Source organism: Aspergillus affinis (genome assembly GCF_023601865.1).
Source record: "Aspergillus affinis strain CMG 70 chromosome Unknown NODE_83_length_165530_cov_89_932809, whole genome shotgun sequence".
NCBI classification, from domain to species: Eukaryota; Fungi; Ascomycota; class Eurotiomycetes; order Eurotiales; family Aspergillaceae; genus Aspergillus; species Aspergillus affinis.
In genome coordinates this window covers 118563-141901 of record NW_026515864.1, presented here as the reverse complement: position 1 = coordinate 141901, position 23339 = coordinate 118563, and the positions used below count along the sequence as shown (strand labels likewise).

At 51.6% G+C, this 23339-nt stretch overlaps 7 protein-coding genes across 7 annotated transcripts; 3 read left to right on the top strand and 4 right to left on the bottom strand.

Moving 5' to 3' along the window:
* Window positions 1-1499: 1499 nt before the first annotated feature.
* KD926_010647 (alpha,alpha-trehalase) lies at window positions 1500-3959 on the bottom strand (the record flags this gene model as incomplete). The annotated part of the gene is made up of 5 exons (XM_053103031.1): window positions 1500-1626; window positions 1692-3433; window positions 3494-3615; window positions 3692-3764; window positions 3831-3959. The coding sequence occupies 5 exons, from the start codon at window positions 3957-3959 to the stop codon at window positions 1500-1502; spliced, it is 2193 nt and encodes a 730-aa protein (XP_052953583.1).
* A 738-nt stretch (window positions 3960-4697) lies between these two features.
* On the bottom strand, window positions 4698-7395 carry KD926_010646 (putative potassium uptake transporter; the record flags this gene model as incomplete). Its single annotated transcript, XM_053103030.1, has 11 exons — window positions 4698-4980; window positions 5041-5087; window positions 5141-5855; window positions 5919-6033; window positions 6083-6397; window positions 6469-6507; window positions 6652-6689; window positions 6748-6934; window positions 6989-7125; window positions 7185-7305; window positions 7359-7395. The coding sequence occupies 11 exons, from the start codon at window positions 7393-7395 to the stop codon at window positions 4698-4700; spliced, it is 2034 nt and encodes a 677-aa protein (XP_052953582.1).
* Window positions 7396-8149: 754 nt separating this feature from the next.
* On the bottom strand, window positions 8150-9126 carry KD926_010645 (short chain dehydrogenase/reductase family; the record flags this gene model as incomplete). Its single annotated transcript, XM_053103029.1, has 4 exons — window positions 8150-8369; window positions 8432-8735; window positions 8799-9033; window positions 9097-9126. 4 exons carry the CDS (start codon window positions 9124-9126, stop codon window positions 8150-8152), a joined length of 789 nt encoding a protein of 262 aa, XP_052953581.1.
* Window positions 9127-9641: 515 nt separating this feature from the next.
* KD926_010644 (deubiquitinase OTU2) lies at window positions 9642-10613 on the top strand (the record flags this gene model as incomplete). The annotated part of the gene is made up of 1 exon (XM_053103028.1): window positions 9642-10613. One exon carries the CDS (start codon window positions 9642-9644, stop codon window positions 10611-10613), a length of 972 nt encoding a protein of 323 aa, XP_052953580.1.
* Window positions 10614-10734: 121 nt separating this feature from the next.
* On the bottom strand, window positions 10735-11715 carry KD926_010643 (putative thiol methyltransferase; the record flags this gene model as incomplete). The annotated part of the gene is made up of 2 exons (XM_053103027.1): window positions 10735-11091; window positions 11248-11715. 2 exons carry the CDS (start codon window positions 11713-11715, stop codon window positions 10735-10737), a joined length of 825 nt encoding a protein of 274 aa, XP_052953579.1.
* Window positions 11716-13680: 1965 nt separating this feature from the next.
* KD926_010642 (uncharacterized protein) lies at window positions 13681-15551 on the top strand (the record flags this gene model as incomplete). The annotated part of the gene is made up of 3 exons (XM_053103026.1): window positions 13681-14065; window positions 14372-15186; window positions 15255-15551. The coding sequence occupies 3 exons, from the start codon at window positions 13681-13683 to the stop codon at window positions 15549-15551; spliced, it is 1497 nt and encodes a 498-aa protein (XP_052953578.1).
* A 3541-nt stretch (window positions 15552-19092) lies between these two features.
* KD926_010641 (PE repeat family protein) lies at window positions 19093-23223 on the top strand (the record flags this gene model as incomplete). The annotated part of the gene is made up of 3 exons (XM_053103025.1): window positions 19093-19375; window positions 19547-19933; window positions 19985-23223. The coding sequence occupies 3 exons, from the start codon at window positions 19093-19095 to the stop codon at window positions 23221-23223; spliced, it is 3909 nt and encodes a 1302-aa protein (XP_052953577.1).
* Window positions 23224-23339: the final 116 nt, after the last annotated feature.

The window sequence follows — 23339 nt, the reverse complement described above, 5'->3', positions numbered from 1 at the left end:
TTGAGGCATGGCGATTTCGAATCTGATGGAGTTGAATCAGTAGCTCTTCATTTTGACCTTCTCTGGGGAATTGATCTGATTCCGATGATGAAGGCAATCGACAGGTTCATGGCCAGGCCAAAGGTGTAAAATGCATGACGTCGAGACATGTGACAAGACGTGACGGTACGCAGCGGGAGGGATGACCTCTTCTCCGCCCAGAAGAATGAGTCAGCCTGTCACGACCCCGTATCCCCGTATTAGCCCGGGATGCCTGAGGAAGATATCTAGACCATACAGTTGAATGTCAAGTATCCAATACTACCCAAGAATGCACCACCCCCTTGGCCCATTTCCCCTCATACACCATTCTTCAATCATCAATCTTCATTCAGTCACTCTATTCTGAGCAGGTATCTATCTCCCCGCAATACCCGCAATACCGCACTACCACTTCCTCCGACCTGAAGGACGCCAAACCAAAGCAAGCATGAACCTCGGCTCAACCAGGACCAATCACGCGTCCCGAGTCGATCCTCCAGATTCCATCCACGAGAACCTCCCGGCCTCGGGAAAACAAGGAGCCCTCCGCCCGCCCTGATGCCCCAGGGATGAGGCCTCATCCCCCTACATCCCCGTGCAGGCCGTGTGTCGTGTGTTTCGGAAGTTGCCCGAATTGCGCTCGGATCGCTGGGGGGTAAATGGTGATCCTGGCTGCCTTGAACTGGGATGAAATGGCGATGATTGGTGAGTGGTGAATGGTGACTTTCATGGCGGCATGATAGGTAAGATTATATGGAGTTGTAGGTGCGGTATATTCTGTAGGTAGGGTAGTTGGTTAGGTAGGTATACTTCCTCCGTAATCGGGGTGTGTGAGCTGGCTCTGTAGTAATATCTAGTGGGATTCACATGCAAATAGTATATTGAATCGCTAGTACTTACGCCGTGTGGAATGCCTGAGGGCGTCATGTGCGTGATCTGTAACTATATTGGGTGTATATTCTCATTCAATAATATCTATTCTACTGTTCTGACTCGGCTAGGTGCGGTAGAAGGACTATCCGGCTGTGCACCGTAAGGCAACTTGCATGCAGAGGTGCATCGGCTGAACGCTCGTCGGAATGTATCCAGAACGGGTGCTTTGCCACTAGTCATGACTCGAACTTATGCCAAGAGAGACAAAACTCCAGGACTTCTACAGAAAGAAGTAACAACCCACAGACACCAAGCAGGGAGATACGAAAACCATCTATCCAATTTATTCATTTGTCTCAATCATAACGCAAAGACAATCAACTAAAATAGACGACATGAAATCTTCTCCCCCCCCCCCTTTGGCATCCAATGTATCGTTTCGTAGCATTTCGTTTCCATCATAAGTTAGATGTAAGAACTACGGTTTCTATTTACTCATCCTATAAGCAGAACCTAAGATTAAAAATAAGAGCAAAAATCAATCAAAACGTGCTCTTTTAGTTTTCATCATCTTCGTCAAAAATCAAATCCCAGAACTGGGATGCTTAAAGTCCCTGTGCCGCCAATGCTTTACTGTATGTTTCGTAGGGCGTGATGGTTCCGAGCGCACGTCGCTCGTGCGCGTTGAGGAAGTCCAGTCCGTACACGTAGCTGGCGTTGACCCAGCCGAATCTGGATGAGGTAGTTAGCATAAACCCTGAAACGGATTCAGATCTCAATAGATAAGATAGACTTACCCTTCTCGAGGTGCACCCTTAAAGTCCACGCCCTGGTTTCCGTACTCGGCGTCTACCCGGTGCGGATCGATGGGGCGAGTGACATCGTACTTCTCAACGACGACTCCGTTGAAATCAACAAACGCCTTGGTGATCATATACAGCCATTTGTAGGCCAGCCGCTGCGCATCTTCCTCGTAGCCGTAGCGCAGCAGTCCGCTCCACGCGAGCATCTGCTGCGGCGCCCAGCCGTACGGGTAATCCCACTGTCGGTTGGGACGCTCCAGGCTGACGGCTCCTCGCGACTCTTCCGTACCGCAGGCAAGCCCGCCGTAGGCTTCCAGCCTGGGGAGGGCCCGCTTCACCAACTGGGTCGCCTGCAAGGGCGTGGCAAGTCCCGCCCACATGGCCCAGAAGGTGGTGGAGCTCTCGTAGGTGGACCGCTCTTTCTTCACCGTGTCGTAATCGAAGAACATGCCTTTTTCTTCGTCCCACATGAAGGTGTCCATTCTCTGCTTTCTTCTCCGGGCGCGGCGATCCCACACCGAGGAGGCCTCGCTGGTGAAATCCTTGCTCGCCGGGGTGCGGAACTCCCGGGGAATCTCCAGCCGATCGTTGAAGTAGGTTCGGATCGCCCGAGCAATGTCAACTTCGTATTTATAGAGGAGCGAGTTCAGATCCACAGTGGCCAAGTTGGCACAGACTTTCTCAAGTCGGTAACTTGTGTCGTGGCCTGACTCGCGAACGGCCCGATCGTGCATGAAGTACTCGTCGAGCTCGGGCTCGACGATCTTGCGGTCATTGTAGGCGTTGACGAACTCTTTGAATGACATACCATGCTTTTCAGCATAGGGAGTTAGGATATGTGTGAAATGCGAGGGTTCCGTCTCGGGGGGGACTCCCCATCCTTCTGGACGGTATCGGGAGAGGCCCGAAACCGGGTCTAGACGGGGCTCTACGGCCCAGACGCTGTAGTATTCCTTGATGGCAGCCAGGATAGCGTTTCGGAGGAAGTCGAGAGCATCCGGCTCAGTCTTGATGAGCTCATAGACACGCAAAGCCATGTCGGTCAGGAAAGGAGGTTGAGACCGCGTCAAGTAGTAGGTTCGGTTGGCATTGAGAATCTTGCCGTAATGTTTGATGCAGAAACAGAAGTTGACCACCATGGCTTTAGCCAAGTCAACCCGGTCACTGACATTCAAGCCGAGAGATACCATGTAACTGTCCCATCCATAGAGCTCATTGAATCGACCTCCGGGGACCACGAACGGCACGCCCTTGAATTCTGTCTTCTGGGTGTTGGGGTCGTACTTCTCGTCCATCGCCAATGCCAGCAGGCCGGGCTTGTGGTTGAGATCCTTTACATAGTCCGGCGTGATATTCTCCTCCAACATGATCACCTCCAGACGAAGCTCGGGGTGTGATTTCGCAATATTCGAGTAGTATTCGAACTGTTCGGGCGCACCAGGCGGGACATAGATGCGTGGCGTGGGATTCTCGGTCCAATCTTTAGGGTCTTTTCCGACCTGGGCGATATTGTGACCGTCAATCGATCGAGTAAGGGCAGACCAGAAGTTGTTCTTGACCAAACGCTCGAGACGCGAGACAGGATTCTCGCTGAGACGGGCCTCGTCCAGCACGACTACTTTTCTGCCATAATCCTTGGCAATCGTAAGCTCCTGGAGAAGGTTGGAGAGCATATACGTTCCTCGTAAGTCGAACCTGTTGTATCCGGAGGATGCGGCCGTTCCGACGGAAAGCACCTAATGTACACATGCATACTTCAGCAGTTGGTCAGGTAGGCCGATCGACGTGCCACATACCTTCGGGCCGACATCCTCGATGGTGATCTGCATGTTCTTGTCGGTATCCTCCCTCTCCAGGAGACTGTGCAATGTCTCTTCAACATCGATTAGGAACTTGCGAGGCTGAGCCGATGATGCATCTATTGTCCATGTGACCCGTGTCAGCTTTCCATTCCCATCGATTGAATCAAGAACGGAAATTAGGACCGTACGTACCGTGGCTCCCTCTTCTCGCCGTTTGTCCACCCAGGAAATCCTGGATATCCTCTCGGTTGAAAGTTTTCAAGGACTGGAGCCTCAGTCAGCATCAAACCATCCTCGTTCTCAGCTTGATCTCGTCAGACTCGCTACCCACCGAGGAATAAGCACGTCTGCGGTTTTTGATGCGGGCGATAGCCTCGTCATCCCCGTAGTAGACGTCTGGATGGGAAAAAGGATCGATAGAGCCCGTCCGACCGTGCGGTTGAGCATTTGGCGAGCTCATTGTCGTCCAGGGCGATTTGGGAGTGGGGAGAAGAAAGGAAAGAGATTGGGGAACGATACGAGCACAATAAAAATTTCAAGGCCGGGATGAAGTACCCCGAACAGGATATGGGACAAAGCAAGGATGGGCTGGCAAAGGAAAACAAACGAAGCGAGACCAATGGCCACGTCAAGATGCTTTGGTGGCGCCTCTCTGTGTAAGGAAGATCGGTGGGCGGAATGGCGGCTGCGGGATTGGTTGAGCTCACACCGGCCAGCTCGGAGGCGGTCTGCAGGTGACTTGAGTCTATGCCTATCGAGATTAAGGTACGGTAGGTAGATGGTGAGACAAAACAAAGGTGCAAAGATTCGAGAACAAAGAGAGCTACAAGAGGGATCCAAAAAGGCTTAAAGACCAGAAGTGGGATGCCATGACGGCATTGGAAGCAATGATGTCGCCGCTCCACAAAACTCCACTTCGCCACGATGTCAACTTGATTGGATTGTCCGGTGGACCACTCTTTGTTGCGTCTGCTGCGTGACCTGTTCGATCAGTTATCCTGCGATCGGGATGTTGTGCTAGAGGCGTCTGGTTTCTTTGTCGGTCCCCTTGTTCCTGGATATCACGTTTACCGGGGATTCGTCTGCTCTAAGCATTCCTGAACAATGCCAGATACTAGTACGTATGTAGACTAACTCCGTGGAAGCAAAGTGTACTGGGAGAGGAAGGAAATCTATACAACGAACTCGCTAGAAGATTCTATTTGGTATAGGACCGTCTGAACTTCATCTGTCCGCTGTCATTCAAACCCAGACCACTACGGTTGTTGACATACGGTCGAGCATCAGGCCGAGATTCATCGTTATGATCCGCAACCAGGCGGTCATTGGGAAGTAGAATCGCCCGGTCGAGCGAGTAAGGGAGACCGCGGTGTCGCCCTCGGATCATCATCGCACAGATAACAACTTTGCTGAAGGTCGAGAACTGTCCGCTCAACGAGGTTGCGACCGTAGGATACCCTAGGCTGAGACCGACATTGCCACTAGAAGACATCAAGATCCTCATGCCGATGCTTCGGTTTGGAAGAGGGAGAGAAACTTACTACGCCGAAACAACTTCGAAAAACACTGCAAACACGGAAAAAGATTGCTGGGACACATTAGCTTCCAGGTTCAAAACTCCGATGAAGAAGATTGACGCACCGCTTCAGCTGGATCCATAATTCTGTTGGCCTCGGCAATGCAGATGCAGAATATTCCGAGGAATATGTACCACAAGTCGAAACTGAGTTGGTTCCGCACATGGGCCAGCACGTAATTTGTGCCGTCGTTTTCATCAATCTCTTGTTCCCTTGAATACAAGCCGAGTGCACTCTCCTCATAGGTGTTCGATGCGCGAATGCTGATGGCGATCGGGAATATGGCAATGTACATCATGACTAGGAGGCTAAACTGAACGGCGGGATTGACCTTGGCCAGGTTGAATGTAGATGTGCCTGTGTGTCGCGCCGACGCTGCCTGAAAGATGGCCGCTAGAATCCGTGGGCCGATAGGAAGGTTATTCACGGCGGGATTGTGGAGATCCAACACGATAATCAAAAGAACATCGACAAAATTGAGGACAAAGACAATCCCGAAAAGAATCCAGGTAGGTTTACTCCGGAAGAGGAGCGTGTAACACCGACGAGGGTAATTCAAGAGGAAAGCAAGCGGTTCCTTGAGTGACGACTGCTGCGGAACGCATTTGAATAACGTCCAGATGACGAGACGGAGGAGACAGGGGTAGATGGTGTTACCGGCGTATGCGAGGAAGCTCATTACTATCATGGGAAAGGTCGCAGCTTGGAAGGAGATCATGGAATCCGGGGTGAGTGTAAGCCCCAGATTATCGACCATCGTTTGCGCCGAGTAGAAAGCCCTAGACACATCATGTAAATCTAGATGATAATGTTGACAACCTCAGATTAGGGACATTACTGACCACCAGATATGGTTTTGTCCACATTCCGCGAGGTAGCTCCTATACTTTGGGTTTGCATATTGAATCCAGCCAACTAAGCAAATTGCCCCAAATATATGAAGCCCAAAGAAATAACCTGCCGCTCGTCAGATCCCATTAGCATAAAACGGGAGAGGGCTCGGTACCGATCACAATCTTCAACAGGATTTTGAGGCTGCGATATTCAATGCCACCCAGTTGTGCCCGATCCTCGTCCGTCAAGTTGTAAAACTGCGAGTTCCTGCCGAGTGTAGCCTGTGACGAGAGACCTGGAATGTTGGAGTCTTTGGAAAGTGAAATCGTACTCTGAAGGCGTGGCTCGTTGGATGTTTTGGACTGCTTTCCAAGCACAAAGACCGAAGAGGCAACATGTTCAAGAGGTATGCTACTGGAAATAGCATCGCGCAGACGACGACCGTCTTTAGTATCTGGCTCTTCTCTCTCGGTTGATTCTGCACCATCTGATTTTTTGCAGTTGCCGAGTGGTTATTTCTCTACTTTCTCATCGCAAGTCACGGATAAACCTGCTTACTCTCATGTGATGGCCCGTCCACTTCCAGTATTGGAATTCCTGTTATTGCGTGAGCCTGAGCCAAGGTATTCTCGGAATAGTTCTAACTACCTCTATCTCTCTCGCGAGGTGATGGGATATATAAAGCCTTTGAACTGTCTGCAAAGGATATTCTTCGACTGATTTGAGGAGTAGGATCCTGACTAGAAGGATTGGCTTGGTTCAAGCCTGAGCTGTTGGCTCTGTAAAAGAGTTAGTTAATCTTCAGTTACCGTAATGCGGCATGCACAAGCAACTGACGCATTCGCAATCGTGTTCTTCGATTCCTCCTTCGAACTTTGAGTTCCACATGATGTATCCTGGAATGTTTGGGCAGACTCTGGTCCTGATATTTGACCTTCTTCGGCTTTGTGCAACTGAACTTCTGCATCATGAGGATGACCTGGGTGGCCTGCCGAGCTTGATCTGGGATACAGAATAGATGGTCCTGTCAGGCTAGTAAGCAGTTGTTCAAATCCTCAACAGTCAGCGACAACCGTACCTATCTTTTTCAAGCGCTTTTCGAACCAGTACAGCCGCACAACGACAACCAGAATGTTGACAAAACATAAGTTCGACACCATGGGAACAAAATAGATGAACAGTTGCTGGTAGGTCTTGAGATTATTGACATTGACACTAGAAGGCCCGACTCAGTAATGTACGAATTGAAGGAAAGATAAGGCTAATGAACGGACGGGTTTAGGCCAGACTCTGTCGCAGCGCTGGCCCCAAAGAAGTAGGCATCGATTGCACTTAAGTTGCCATATGGATAGAGAACGATCACACCCAAGATACTGAGGAAGAGGATATATGCATCTGCCTTCGTTTGTCAACGCATTTCATATAACCTCGACTGGTTCGCGACGCACAATGCAAGGTGATAAAGTTTGTCCGAGGCTTCCACATACTTCGCCGTCCCAGGCGCTCTGTGAAGGAAATTCGATCCCGTTGATTCAAAATGCAATAAAGAAAGCTGAAGGCTCGAACAGGCATAGAGAATATTAAAGCTGCCTCCGGAAGACGTATCCAGACTTGATAAAGACACCGGGTGAGTGAACTACTGATAGTAACAGGGAAGACAGTGTAGGTGTGCCTATGGTAGTGCCATGATAACAATATAAGATCGCTGAGTGAAGCTCATCGAGGAAGTTGTAGGAGGGAATTATCCAGTCCAATGACTCTGGCGTCACAGCGGCATTGTGGCTTGGACAGATCCGCGAACTCTAACCGGCCAACGTCAACCGCGTGTTCTCACTTGTGGATATTAGCGGTCTTGTTTTATCGCATTACTTTGTTTTATTCGACATTCTTATCTTCTTTTCTCCTCTTCTGCATTCCTTAGTTCAGTGCACATGTGTCGCCTTTGGAACTTGGCGATCTACTTGGCAAAGGCTGGCCTTCGTGGCGTCTAGAGCGTGACTGTACAGCCCCGTTGCCGCAAACTTTAAGTCATCTGGATAAGACAATACCATGGCATTCAAGAATGATATTTGCAGTGCAAGCTCGAGTCTAGCCTTTAGAGCTGCATGATGCATGGTTCTACAGCAGGGGTCATGGGACCCATACGAAGGTTATACTTTCCGGAATAAGGAGGAAGCAAGGTAGATCAACACGAAGAGTGTGAGGGACTTTTGCAGGATCTCTATACAGCTATCGTCGCTCAGAGCTTGGCGGCGATCGCACTTCCGCCATCAAGAGTGATGGTGGCACCGTTGACGTACGACCCAGCCCGGCTACTCAAGAATAGACAAGCACCCGCGACATCCTCAGGGGTCCCGATACGACCCAGCGGAATCCCTGCCTCGATCGTTTCCCGGTAGGATTCTAGAGTAGCAGCCATCATTTTACTCTCAAATGGTCCGCAAGCCAACGCGTTTGATCTACCCATGTACTGTCTTAGCCTGTCTGTCATCATAAAAACAAGGGTAAGGGCGACACATACGTGATGTTCCGTTTGCCAAGGTGGTTTGCGAGAACGCGGCTCAGGTGATGCAAGCCAGCTTTACTAGCGCTGTAGGCAAATGTCTCAAGAGCTGGGACGCGAAGTCCATCGATACTGCCGATGTTGATAATGCGAGCCGGGTCGCCTGCCGAGGCAGCCTTCTCCAGCAGGGGGGTGACAAGCTGCGTCAGATCGAAAACCCGATGCAGGTTGAGAGTAAGAACCCTAGACCAGGCAGACGAGGGGTATTCATCATAAGGAGCACCCCAGTTCGATCCGGAGTTGTTGACCAGAACATGGAGCTCTAGTTGGAAGTCGAAGGTTAGACTGTAGAGCTACCACCCTCGAGCGGAGAAACTTGACTTACTGCTTTCACGCTTGCCAAGCTCCTCGGCCAGTTTCTTGACATCTTCCTCTTTGTAGAAGTTGGCGGGGATGGAATGGGCCTTGCCCTTTCCCAGAGCGTTGAGCTCATTTACCGCGGCTTCACAGGCCTTGGCATCCCGCGACGAGATATAGACCGTAGCGCCGTTCGCGACAAATCCCTCAGAGATCATTCGACCAATGCCTTTGGCTCCGCCGGTGACCAGCACCACTTTGCCCTGGGCTGGTCGTTAGAATCGATGGTGATTCCGGAAGCCCCGTTTGTGCGGAGTTGTACTGACCTTGACATCGAAAAGGTTCTGGGAGTTCATGATGATGAAAGTAGGAAAGTAATTACAAGCAATACACTATGCACACACGATTATATAATTCAAGAATATGGAGTAGTTGATGGTGGATCTAATGTGACATGTCAACCACGCGGAGTGAGTGGAAGTCGCTGGATTCATATACGGGGAGCATGGAGCGTGGCCTAGGCTGGCATATCCGACGACCGAGAAGGCTCGAAAGATACCGAGGCTGTGGAACAACATTGCTCCGTGCCGGGTACCTGGCAATCGAGGCGTGGCTTGCCACCGTTGTAAGGCACCGAACTCAGCCCGCGGGACCTTAGGCCTTAGGGCAGCCTGGAAAGGGTTTTGCGGGGCAGCAGCGGCTTCTCTGTTTTCCTGAATCAACCCTCTGCTGAGCGCAACTACCTTATTGTACATACTTTTAAGCCTATACAGCAGGTGTGTCCGTTATTTGAATCTCCTCCTGTCGAAATTTTAGATTTCTTCCCCTCCCCACGCCGTTGTTTTCCCTACATCCTCCTACCCCTCCCATCATGGACGAGCTGTTGGCCAAGCACCGCAAAGAACAAAAAGATCTTCAGGCACGAATCACGCAGAAGAAAAAGTCAGCCACAAAGAAGACCCGCCGAGGAATCAACGATGAATGCGACCGACTACAAAGAGAGCTTTTCGAGCGCCACCAGTCCGAAGTTGCACAGCTAAATGGCGAACCGACCGAACCCGTTGACGCTCTCGAAAATCTGGACCTTAATGACACAGATGGAGAAAACGGAAATGCGGAGGATGCCGACAAGTCTCATCCCCCTCAGACGTCGGAAAAACCTGCAGATACCACGTCGCCTCCCTCGGAGCCAACGTCCGGCTCCCGCCAAAAGAAGCCGAACCGCCAGAAGGCGCGACTCGCTCGCCGCGCCGCGGAACAAGTCGCTCAAGCTGAAATAGCCGCGGAGGAGGCTGCGAAACAAACAGACCACCGCGGAAATGAGAAGGAGGTCATGGATGGAGTTTTCAAGCAGTTAGGATTGAAGGAGATTGAAATCAACCCGGATGGACATTGTCTATACTCGGCAATCGCCAGCCAGTTGGAAGAGTCCGGACTCGGCCTGAAGCCTGACCCGAAGAGAATCGTTCTCCAGCCTACCACGCAGTCCCGAGTCGAAACAGTGACCTCTCCTAAGCATGATGGGTACAGAGCCGTGCGAGCGGTGACGGCTGATTACATTGTTGAACATAAGGATGATTTTGAGGCATTCATGGAGGAACCGTTGGATCAGTACACCCGAAAAATCAAGCTGACAGCAGAATGGGGAGGACAGCTGGAACTACAAGCTATTTCGAGGGCCTACGGCGTGGAAATCAATGTTATCCAAGGCGATGGACGGATTGAAAAAATCGAAGCAGGTGACAGCTTGGACGCGGAGAACAAGCGTGTTATATGGTTGGCTTATTATCGGCATACATATGGGCTTGGTGAACATTATAACGCCCTTGCAAAGAAGACCTAGATATGGGAATATCCTCCAGATGGTTCGGTCCATACTAGAGATGTCGATCAATGTGGACGCGGGCGTCTTCGAAGACGGAAAACCCTTCGCTGAGTCCCATGAACTGGTGACTTGATGGCTGTCATTTCTGGCGCCATACTGAAATTCGGTCGTGGACCTTCCCTGTCTCGTCTATTCCAATGTCGTGTGTTCGGGTGGGCTGCCAATATGCGACTCGTTCAAAGGCCTGTTTACTTGGCTTATGGAACGCATCGATTTTGCATCGACCTTGGTCGTCATATGGGATCTTTTCGCCGGGGTGACTCAGATGCCCCATATACGCCTCTGACGATGCCCCCCAAGGTGAACCGGGAAGTAAAGGATCTTTGTCCCTTGGATACTCCAGACAAATGAGATTACCACGCAACGAGAGGGCGAGAAGCTGGGCGTGTCGGAGCGCCCAACTTGGACGCATTGACGGATTCAGCGCGCAGAAAAACTATAATCACAAAAAGCGTTATCAAAAGAGTTCTTGCATCTCCGAGATCTGGCCTTCGGTTTTTCGGAACACCCCCGAACGCAAGCGAGCATTTGACATTTGCGATAGACGTTGTTATACGAAGACAATCAACATCTTGGATTGATCACCACTCACCCTATAGTCGTAAATCAAATCGAAACAGTTCCGCGATAACTGGAACTCTTCCAACCAGTCATCCTTGAAGAAATCGCCTTGCACAAAGGTTGCTGTTCCCTGGCCAGCCACCGGGTCCTGAATAGGATATCGGTTCCGATTTTTCAGCGCTTCCTGTTTGCATGCCTCGACTGCGACCGCACTGCACTCCAGTCCATATGCATCGTAGCCGAAGCTAGCTAACAGAAGCACGTCGATGCCTCTTCCGCAACCTGGCACCAAGGCTTTCTTCCGATACTCATTCCCCTGTGCATCCGTTACGACCGGATCGCCGAGAATCTCGCGCCGCTGAGCCAAGGTATCCTCCAGAGCAGGATTAGGGTATTCCCTATCCCAGATCCGAAACTCACCTAGATTCCAGATGTTCGCCCAACCATCAATATACTTCTCGCCCTGGAAATTGGTGAAGAACTTTGCGGTGGTAGCCATGTTAATATATATAGACGACAGGAATCTGGTGAATTGCGTGATAGACGCAGAAGATGAGCAAGCATCTTGACGGGCTTTATACTTCAGGTATCGATTCTCGGTCCGCAAATAGGAATACTGGATCTATCCTCGCAATCGAGGTCGGTGAGCTAGGGTACGTAACTCTGACTGGGATAGATGCACGATGAATATGATCTCAGGTTCATTTGCAGGGCAACGAGGTCAGTTTGACGAGGGAATGCTTCACCGCTTCGAGTGCGCATTTTCTCTGGCATATGAAATATGCATCCATCGCCTTTATTCATTTACGTGGCTGGGATTGAAAGGCTTGGGAATCCCATGGTCTGTCGGACTAGGGTGACTTTGTTTGGTAGAAAAAACGAGGTATCTGCAGAGACTGTACTCTGTACTGTAGTAGCCCTTGCATATAGAAGGGGACGTAGAGCGTTTGGACTTCGCAGCTCAATATGATATGTCCGAAATCTTGGACATTTCTTGGCAAATTCATTGGGTTTTCTGTACGTGCACCTAGTATGCATGCTCCCATGAGACGTATGCCGACGTCGAATTCCCCGATTGGGTGATATTGTGGATCTGGGGTAGCACTACAGATAGCTGTGTAGTAAGTGTCAGTACTTGGTGTACGTAGCATTTGGGAAGAACCCTGCATCATAAACAATATTGTGTTGGTCAGTCGGCGGCATAATTTAGACAAATAGGAATTCGTCTGGGGTCCTCAAACGGTGACATGTTCCGTTTGAGGCGTCAAGGATACCGCGGCTATCATATTCCTTCCGTTTTGAGCGATTTTGATGCTATCCGTGGGGCAGGATAGCATCCCAGGTCATTTCACATTTTACTGCCCCACACCAGGACTGATGGGTACCTGTGGACGTGACAAGATACATCGAAAAATCTGAATGCATCGGCTGACCACATCTACTCCGTAGATGATGCAGTTTGTGAAATTCCGGTATTCAGGTACCAGGACATGGGCTAACTACACAAACCTTTCCGAGTCGTTTCCAACACGTTCAATCGAATCATTCTGATCTGTCTGAACTCGCTCTTTCCTTTGATTCGTATGTTTCTATGACTTCCTCTCTCATGGATACTCCTTGAGGATATTAAAAAGGCTTGACCTCGGCAAATGGAGCCGAGGCGGAGACACCCGACCACCGTGACTGGCAGCTCGGATGGAACGGCACGCCGTCTCGTTCTCGTTGGTCTTTGCTCTTTGCTCTTTGCTCTTTGCTCTTTGCCGTCGACTCCACCCGCGGATGGACTCATGGACAGGACCACGTTCCAATGCCTTGTGTCTGGGGGTTTCCCCTCGTTCTGATGGCATCAAAGTTCAAACGTCGATTATTATCAGGCAGGTAGGCATGCATGGCTACCTAGAATTACCATCTAGAATCCTCCACGTTGATATCGGTGTCGGTCTCGAGTCTCGACTCAGGAGTCCAGTTCCGATGGCATGGAAGGACCCGCCGTGCGAGCGGGGAGATCTACTCTTGCCTTTTTTGTGCCGACGTTAGATAACGACCATAGCGACTGCTGCCTTTCGCTTTCTTCCCTGACTCCCATTTTTTTATCCCTTCTCAATCTACGAAGTACATTCGCTTGTATCTGATTTCGCTTGATTGGAGTTAAGAAGATGACCACGGAGCATCTGTCTATCCTGTATACGCCATTCTGTATCGACAATAACTAATATTGGCCCCCACTTCAAGAGACCGGTGCTGGATCCGAATGTCTTTGTCATTCTGATGATCTTAAATTGTTAACTCGATTAACTCGACCTTGGACTCTATCGATATTCCATCCTACCTTCTTAGTTAACTGGGTGCATGCAACAACTAGCCGATCAAAAAGATCCTTGATGTGCGACAGTCGCACCATTGCGCAATCGCAATTTGTTCACCCGCTTTTCAGAATCTCAATTTCGTATACCTGCGAAGAGTGATGGTGTCCAACATGGAGAAGAAAATTACCGCCGACTCGAGGCCGTCGGCAGATCTCCCCCAAGACCCTTACCAGGAGACTATACCGTCCAAAGAGACAACGAATGATACGGACACCAATTTTCATTCTCTATCGCCGCCCATGAATTCGCCTCTTGATATCGAACAAAAAGACGAGGAAGCAGACAGACCTCCCATCTCAGAGGCAGAACAAAAGGAGCCGGTGGTGGTGCCGCGACTGAAACGTAGAGGTCTTTTCGGTCAGCTCACGCTGCTCGCTGAAATCGAGAACCCGAAGACTTATGCGCGCAAGACAAAATGGTTCATTACTTTCATCGTCGCAGTAGCCGGGGCGACGGCACCTATGGGCAGTTCGATATTCTTCCGTAAGTTGATGGGTCTAATCTGTCTCCATGACATTCTCCACGCCTTCCCATTCGACCACAAATGCATACACACTGCACTACAAGATTTATCAGGCTGACCTGCTGCGCGATCACTAGCATCTTTATCACAGGTATCCAAGGAACTTAACACATCAACCACTATAGCAAATCTTTCCATTTCATTGTACATGCTGAGCATGTCTATATTTCCACTCTGGTGGTCATCATTCAGCGAGAGGCTGGGCCGGCGCACAATATACCTTGTTTCCTTCTGCCTCTTTGTTGTGTTCAATATCCTCTGCGCAGTATCCAGCTCGATTGCTATGCTCATCGTGATGCGAATGTTGAGCGGCGGAGCATCGGCTTCTGTTCAGGCAGTCGGTGCAGGCACAATTGCAGACCTTTGGGACACCCACGAGCGGGGGCGTGCCATGAGTATCTTCTACCTAGGCCCGCTATGCGGTCCGCTATTGGCCCCAATTATTGGAGGTGCACTGGCTCAACGATGGGGCTGGAGAAGCACTTTATGGTTCCTTGCCGTATACGGGGCAATCACCGTCATTTTCATATTTCTCGCTCTTCCTGAGACCCTAGTGACGTCGAAAGCCCCTAGCATGGATGAAGAGCAACAAGAAGCTGTCGGGCGCCAGCTGAGCCGAGTGTCTTCCCGGCAGGTGGTCCAGTTTACCACCAAATGGCTAAGAATTCTCAAGATGGTGTTTATTGACCCCCTCAAGATCGTCCTCTATCTACGATATCCGCCGGTATTTCTGACTGTGTACTATGCAAGCATTACATTTGGCTCGCTCTATGTATTGAACGTGAGTATTGAGCATACCTTTGGAAGAAGTCCCTATAATTTTGCTACGATCATTGTTGGTCTGCTTTACCTCCCAAACTCTGTGGGATACATGGTAGCGAGTTCGTTTGGCGGGCGATGGATGGATGAAATCATGCAACGCGAGGCCCGAAAGGCGGAGAGATACGACGAGAATGGCAAACTGATATATCATCCTGAAGACCGAATGCGGGAGAACGCGTGGCTCGGTGCTTTGCTTTATCCCGCGGCGTTAATCTGGTATGGATGGACTGCGGATCGAGGAGTATTTTGGCTTGCTCCGGTAGGTCTTTCTCATCTTTATACCTTTGGAGGCTTGTGAGAATCGAAATCTGACACTTCATGATGTAGATGATTGCCAACTTCTTTTTCGGCATTGGGTCGATGCTTATTTTTAGTATGGCAACGACGATGTTAACAGAATTTATGCCCAAGAAATCATCTGCAGGGGTCGCTTTAAACAATTTTATGCGGAACATCTTCTCATGTGTTGGGTCCCTGGTTACGGCCCCAATCATCGATGCAATCGGAAACGGGTGGCTTTTCACCATCCTCGGGTTGGTGGCCTTTGCTAGCAGCTCCGTTCTCTTCGCTATGAAGATCTTTGGGCCTCGCTGGAGAAAGTCAATGGATGCGCTTAGCCATTGAACCTGTCTTTTTCAAGCCTGAAATTAGGAGACAGTGGGGGGAAGGTGACACAGAGTTAGCTGCCTTTAGAAAACGACTCCAGCCAGCCATCTTCGCTCCGTTGGGCGGTAACTGTTCATGACAATGGCTTGGTTCACGGGCCATCCTGTATATAATGATTTGGGCCACTTCATTGTCAGATCGCATCTCATTTGCCCCTGGTCCTCTGGGAAAGTCTAGAACTTGAACGGACGTGTCTAGGGTAAATGAGTGGTGCATATGTGCTTTGGGTTGGAGTGGTTATGCCAGGATTGGAGAGATGAAGCGGCTTGAGGATACCCAATATGAGTCTATTGTTAGAGCCAATGCGATCCAGAACGATGCACAGGCACCTTTCTGATACCGGCCATCCTTGACATGTCCTAGTCAGCCGACAATTCAACGTCAGCACCTAGAATCCTGGTTGCCAGAAGGCATCGTCAATTGTACGGCGTAGTACGAGGGCATCGATATTCTAACGATGCCAAGGACAAGAAAAATATTCTAGCAAGGATCATGAACTGAGGGGTAAGATGTTGGGTGGTTGAGCTCATTGCTCTCCTCAGATCAATGGCAAAAATACATCCACCTGCTTCTTTTGGCTACGAGGCCCCCCAAGGTTATGCAAGAGAGGCAACAAATCATCATCTCTGACATGATTTAGACTATGTGCAGGCACCTAATCATGGACCGGGAGGGGACAGGTAATCGCTGACAATCTGTCCGGATTCCGGAACATGACGGCTAAAACCTGCTGAGCGAATTTGACATCCGTGGAAGGTAACTATTCCCAGACGCAACCTGATTATCACGAGCCGATGGGATGGTGAGATCAAACAAACGCACGCAAAGCAGGTCAGGTCAGTCAGCGGTCATCTTATCTGGATTCGGTCTGCTGCATTTGAGGGCCCGTGTGAGTAACAGTCGACCTCCCCGACCATTGGGCCCGGGATGATTTCCATTCTGTCCTTGAATTTTCATAGATCGGGGTTGGATGTTTCTAGATGGTGGTTGTTTCTGCCTGCCTGCAGGACGTACAGCAGTAGTGTGGGTTGGAAATGCGCATTTTACGTAGGAGATGCGTACCCCAAGGAAAATCAACGCCTGAACGACGGAAACAGTGGCAATGCTGTGGAAAGTGGACGGACGAACAACAACACAGAGAAAAAAAAAAAGGGTCAGGGACCCAGGGAGGATCCATTGTTAGGCGAAGTTTTTCTCCTTTTCGTCTTTGTTGTTTGATCCTGAATGGTAGTTATTCTTATGTCGGGAAATGGAGTTCTGTCGATTGCTGTACTTTTTTGGATCTGTCTGGGAGAGGCGACATCGGAATATCAATTCTGTGTGGAGGGCATAAAAGCATGCTTGTCTGGGGTGGGTGTCTGTTAGAGTACTTTTCCTGTAAGCCAAGAACCTGATTGCTTCGGGGCTATCTAGTTTAGTTTAGGAGCAATTCCTGTCACTGTTACTCCTCTCGTTCGGCCAGTAGAGGTGTAGGGCTTTGGAGATTCTCCCCCAATGGGCCAGGGAGTGGGCGCAAGAGCAGCCAGTCACGGGGCGCCAGAACAGCGTTGCGCCTCACTTTTTGTTTCCTCAGTGGGACAGTCCGTGTTTAGTCAGTCCACTCTGCAATGATTGTTTCAATAGTGGCCCTGTCTCCGTAGAATGCGATGGCTGGGTGACGATTGATTTCCCGTTGGGAGAAGATGGGATTTCTCGCTCCCATCGAGAACACGATGCGATGCAGCGACTGGTAGAGAACAGAATGGAAGCGAGGAATGCATGGAGTCGCTGGCGAAGGGCGAGAGAAAGAAAGGCCCAAGGGTGGGCGCTAGTCCCGGTTGGGGGGTCCAGTGATCAGCGCCGAGTCTCTCTTCGGACTGCCCGTTCTCTTGCTTCTTCCCCCTCCTGCTCAGTCCTCCCGGTCCATCTTTCCATCCTCTCTCGACGCCCTGAACGGGTGTTTGATTGCCTTGATTGATCAATGATCGATCCCGATTGATCATTATTTTCCGATTTGTGCGAGTTACTAATCCCAGGCCAATGCCTCATCTTTTCTCCCTCTCCCCGGCCAATCCTTCCCTGGTTTTTCGGACCGGGGACCCAGTCTCAACTCCACGCAACATGCATCCAATTTGCTGCCGCAGTCCGCGAGAGGCGTTGGGCAGAAATCGGCGATTGATTAACTCGGTCATCATGATAATGAGCCTACCACTCCCAGCATAATCAACACAGCCATCAGCTGCATCGGGTCCCTCCTCATTGATGGCATCGGGCTCCTTCCATTAATAGAATGCCAGTCCTACATGGGCAGGATTATTGGGATTGGATTGGTTTCGGCCATTGGTCTTGCATCTCTATCATGCAACTTTTCTCGAGCTACCACTGAATTTTTGTGCCCGTGACGCGTTGGCTAACTTCCCTGTCTACCCAGACGAGATGTACAGTACTTCTGGAATCCTGTCGATAATTAATCTATGTATCTCAGGGGTGAAGGATCTACTTCCACAGACAATATAGGAAGACGTCAACCAAACAAAAATCCCGATCACAAAAATTAACCCAGGCTAATACCGCTGACGGATCAGTGGCACCACCCCCACTTAACACGACGGATTGTACCCAATTTTTACGGAGTTTATCTGGATTCTGTGGTGTTTCCCTATCCTCATCGAGAGTACCGTCTCCTCACTCGGGGCCCGCCGCTGCTTGCTACTGCAAGCTGCTGTCTTCCGCCATCCTCCCGGAGTACTGCCCCGGTGATGCTTCCCGGAGACCCCCCTTTTTTTTTCCATTCTCCCGTCCACCAGGGATATTGGGACCCGTGAGACGTGGTCCAATGAGATACCTTGCCGTTGGGCGTTCGTCAATGACGTTCGCCAGTCTAAGCCCGAACTGCAGCTCGATATTGTCCCATCCCACTGGGTAGTGGCCAGTCTACGATACGTCGCCTCGCGTTGGTCCTCGAACAAAAAATATTCATCCTTTTTTTAATATATCTTTTTTCCTTTCTTTTTTGTTAAAAAAAAAAAAAAGGGAAAAAGGAAAAAAAGAAATGGAAAAAAAAGGAACCACAATTCGGTTGGCGCACTGGCGCACTGAGGCGGACATATCGTTGTGTCCCCCAACCCTCTAATACAACAGCGATCACTCGAACCTGACCCTTCACATCTCATCTCGTTTCACATTCCATTCTGTTCCGTCGCCTCCTATTTTCTGCCTGGCCTCATTGTTCACTCCCCCTGTCCCTGTCTAGACCCCGACAGGCCGCTGCCATAGTTCTCTCAATTGATTTATATTCCTCTTCTACTTCCTTCCTCTCCCTCGAGAAGAATTATCTGTATTAGTCCCATGCTCAACTGAATCGGTGCCATGGCCAAAAAGGGGAATACTAAAAGAAGCAAAAAGAACAACAATACCAACAACAACAATAAACGATTACCGCTAAACGACAACCCCAATTCCAATACAGAGAGTACCCCTACCGAACCAGCCCCGGACACGGCGGTTGAATCTATTGAAAATGGCACAGCCGATCCAGTATGCAGAGCTCCCCAAGTTTAAGTACCAGACCATCGAGCGTCACTATCAGACCTTCGACCCTCATACTCTTAAATTTTCATATTATCCTGTCAATTCTACATCTACCGATGGTCTGACCCCCAATAAGGACCAGGGCACCACTGACGCCTCCTCCCCCGCCGCCGAAGCCCCCAAGGATGACCCTGTCCCTGACCCTGCCCCAGCTACAGAAGATGGTTCGGACTTTCCTACTGATGCCTCGTCATCCTCGCCTGAGGCTGGAGGTATGTGAACTCAACCTTTCTTTTCCCCTTCCCCTTCTGGAGTCACTACGCTCCTTGCCCTTAATGATCAATCAACCGTCGCTCCCTCTCTCCCTCTCTCCCTCTCTCCCTCCCTTCTCACCTTGGTACATCCCATGATACCATGTAATCGTAACTAAACATCTCATGTAGATTCAACCGATGCAACAACACCTCCTGATTCAGTAGATTCTTCCAGCGAGACGGCCGGAGAATCAAAAGAGGAAGCCGAGCCACCCGCCGCAGCAGAGAACACAGAGCCCGAGCCCGAGCCGACAACCACAACGACAGAGACCGAGGACGCCGCTCCCGAAGAAGACAAGAAAGACGAGACGCCGGCCGAGTCAACAGAACCTACCGAATCCACAGAGGCCGTAGAACCGCCCGCCGAACCTGCCGCCGAATCCCCCGCTGCCGAAGAAAGCCCAGCAGAAGCAGCCCCCGAGGAGGCAGAGAGTACGCCTACTACTAAGGAAGCAAACTCGGATACTCCTCCCCCTACGGAAGGAGAAGAAGACACAAGCATAGACACCCAGAATGGTATGCTTGAGGAGAATAATAGTTCCCAAAGTCAGCTAACCTTACACATAGAGGATGACTTCCCAGAATGTGATCCTACTGCAGGCCTTGACGAAGTCGAAGCCGAGAAAGAAGCCGCCGCTAAGCAAGCCGAAGAAGACGCCAACGCCGAGGCCGAGGAGAGGGCAGCTGCTGGGAAAGAACTGATTGATCTCGACGAGGGTGCTAAGGAAGAAGGGGAGACGATGTCAGAGGCTCCTGCCGAGGAGAATCAGGAGACGAAAGAGCCAGCTGCCGACGCTGCACCTGCTGCGGGTGACGATACCCCGAGTCCTCTTGAGGAGACACCGAAGGAAGATGAGGGCCCCGCTGAGGCATCGATTGAGGAACCAAAGGCAGAGGAGGCAACCGCCGCCGAGCCGGAAGCCAATGCCGACGCAGGTGAGAAGGAAGGAGCGACTGAAGAGCCAGCCCAAGCGGAGGCTCAGGAAGAACCGGCCGCTGAAAACCAAGAAAAGGAAGCAACAAAGCCTGAACCTGAAGCGGCTGAGGAGGCGCCTACGACCACTGAAGAGGCCCAGCCCGATGCTGAGGAAAAACCGGAGGAAGGTACAGAAAAGCCTTCCGACGAGCCTGCAGATGAAGGTAGCAAGGAAGAGCCACCAGCAGAGCCAGCCACAGCAACAGAAGAGGAGGCTAAACCAGAGGAGCCAGCCAAGGCTGAAGAAGAGGCCCCGAAAGAGTCTAAGGAAACGGCGGACGCCCCAGTGGAAGAGCTTGCTCAACCCGAAGCCACTAAAGCGCCCGAACCTGAAGCCGCCGCCGAGGCTACCTCCGAGGAGACACCAGCTGACGAACCGAAAGCGGAGGAAGAATCAAGCAAAGAAGCAGACGCACCAGCTGCAGCCGAAGAGCCTTCTAGTGAAGATGTCGCCGTTGTCGAAGAATCTTCAGATAAACCTGCCGAAGAGCCTGCTGCCGAAGAGCCTGCTGCCGAAGAGCCTGCTGCCGAAGAGCCTACTGCCGAAGAGCCCACTGCCGAAGAGCCTGCTGCTGCAGAGGCCGACACTGAAAAAGACGCCGCCGAAGAGCCCGCCGCCGAAAGCACTGAAGAGCAACCTGCCGAACAGGAATCCCCGGCAGAAGCCGCAGACGCGACGCCAGAAGAGGCTCCGACGGAAGAAAAGCTGGCCGAGGATACGCCTACCGAAGAGCCATCCGCTGCCGATGATGCTCAAGCAGATGCACCTACCGATACCCCTCCTGTAGAGGAGCCTGCGCCAGAAGAAACGCCCGCCGAAGAGCCCACCACCGATGAACCCGCTGCAGAAGCAGCACCGGCCGAAGAGACTCCCGCGGAAGAGGAGTCTGCCAAAGAAATTCCAGCCGAGGAAGAAGCGGCTGCTGAGCCAGCTGCAGAGGAAGCTGCCCCGGAGGAACCAGCTCAGGACAATGAGCCTGAACCTGAAGAAGCACCTGCTCCCGAAGAACCCGCAGACCCTGTTCCTGTCGAAGAAAAGCCAGAGGAACCTCAACCTCCGGCTGAACAGGTGACTGAGACCCCTGCTCCTGAGGATTCTGTGCATGTCGAAGAGCCCGCTGCGGAAGATACCGAAGCTCCTGCAGAAGAACAAGAAGCTTCCAAGGAGATCCCTGTTGAAGCTGCTCCTGAGGAGCCAGCTCCAGTTCTTGAAGAACCTGTTGCTGAAGAACCAGCTGTCGAGGAACCCGAGCCCGTTAGCGAGTCTGCTCCTGTAGAGGAGCCTGCCGCTGCTGAGGAACCTACTCCGGGAGATGATTCTGCTACTAGGGAGGTTCCTGCAGAAGAGCCTTCTGTTGAGGAACCTTCCGCCGAAGAGCACATATATAACGCCGCCGAAGAGCCAGTCGACATCGTGGAACGTGCTCCTGCCGAAGAACCCACTCCAGCTGAGGAGCCTGTTGTTGCCCCTGCCGAGCCTGCTGCCGAGGAACCTGCCCCAGCCGAAGAACCCGCTGCCGCAGAACAGTCAGTTCAAATTGAAGAGCGTGCGCCCGCTGAGGACCCTGCTCCAGCTGGTCCACCCACTGAAGAGCGTGCTCCTAAAGAGACTGACGTCATGGAAGAACGTGCCCCCGCTGAACAGCCAGCGCCAGCCGATGAGGGACCTGTTGAAGCGCCTCCTGCCGAGGAACCGGCTTCCGAGGAGACTCATGAAGAAATCCCGGAACCGGCAGGCGAAAGAGGCCTCCCAGAGGACGAGGGTATGGACCCTGCGGCAGCAGCAGCAGCAGCAGGTGTCGCAGGCGCAGCTCTCGGAACCGCAGCAGGCCTAGGAGCCACCCACGGTTCCAAGAGAAGGAAGAAACGCTCGCCTGACATGGGCGAAAGGCGCCCTTCGAAGAGCTCAACCGAAGAACACCGATCTCCACCGATGCAACGACAAAAGAGTGATCGGGGCGGTCTGCTCACAAACCGGTGGACCAGGTCCCTAGATGAGGCTAAGCGACAGCACGAGGCCAGACAGGAGGAGAAACGACGAAAGGAGAAAGCCTATGAGAAGGCATACCATGCCGAGGAGAAGGACCGCGCAAGAGAAGCCAGACGAGCGGAACGCGCCGAGCGTGTCGAGCGTCCTGAGCGCTCTGATCGAAGAGAGCGGTCTGGTCGCGCCGAACGAACCGAGCGACCTGAACGAGTCGAGAAGGTCGAACAAGCAGAGCGTGTCGAGCGTGTCGAGCGCGCACCTAGAGCCAAAGAATCCGGGCACAGCAGATCCCACCACAGAAGCTCAGATCACTCCGGAAGCCGCGACGGCGAACAGCGCGACCAACGAGACCGTGACCGCAAACCAGGCTCTTCCTCTAAGCACACCTCGTCGTCCTCGTCGGTCAAACCTCGAGCCTTCTTGAAGTACATGACGGACGGGCAATCCGAAAACGGTCCTCTTCTCGTCATTAACGGCGCCAAAGCCGCCGCCAACATCTCAACCAGCCATAGCCACGGCCATCGCCACTCTCATGAAAGCCGACGAGGGTCCAGCGAGCGCTCCAGCGGCTCCCACCGCACCGAGGAGGAAGATCAGGCCCGACGTGAGGCCCGACGAGCTCGCCGCAAAGCCGAAGAGGATGAGCGCCGAAAGGCCGATGAAGAAGAGGCGCAAATGAAGGCCGCTGCGGATGCGAAGGCGAAAGAGGAATCTGATAGTCGTCGTCGCCGTCGCGAGGGCGAAGAACGCCATCGGCATCATCGGCATCGTCGCGAGCCCTCTCCTATGAGAGGTTCTTCTAAACTGAAGGGCATGTTCAAGGCCGCCGTTGCTGCGCATTGATCGATGTCCACACAAATCAGCTCATTCACTTTCCAAAACAGCGCTTACGCTGTTTTCTATATTTCGTTCTAGACCACTTCTTTCTCTCTTTCTTTCTCTCTTTCTTTCTCTCTTTC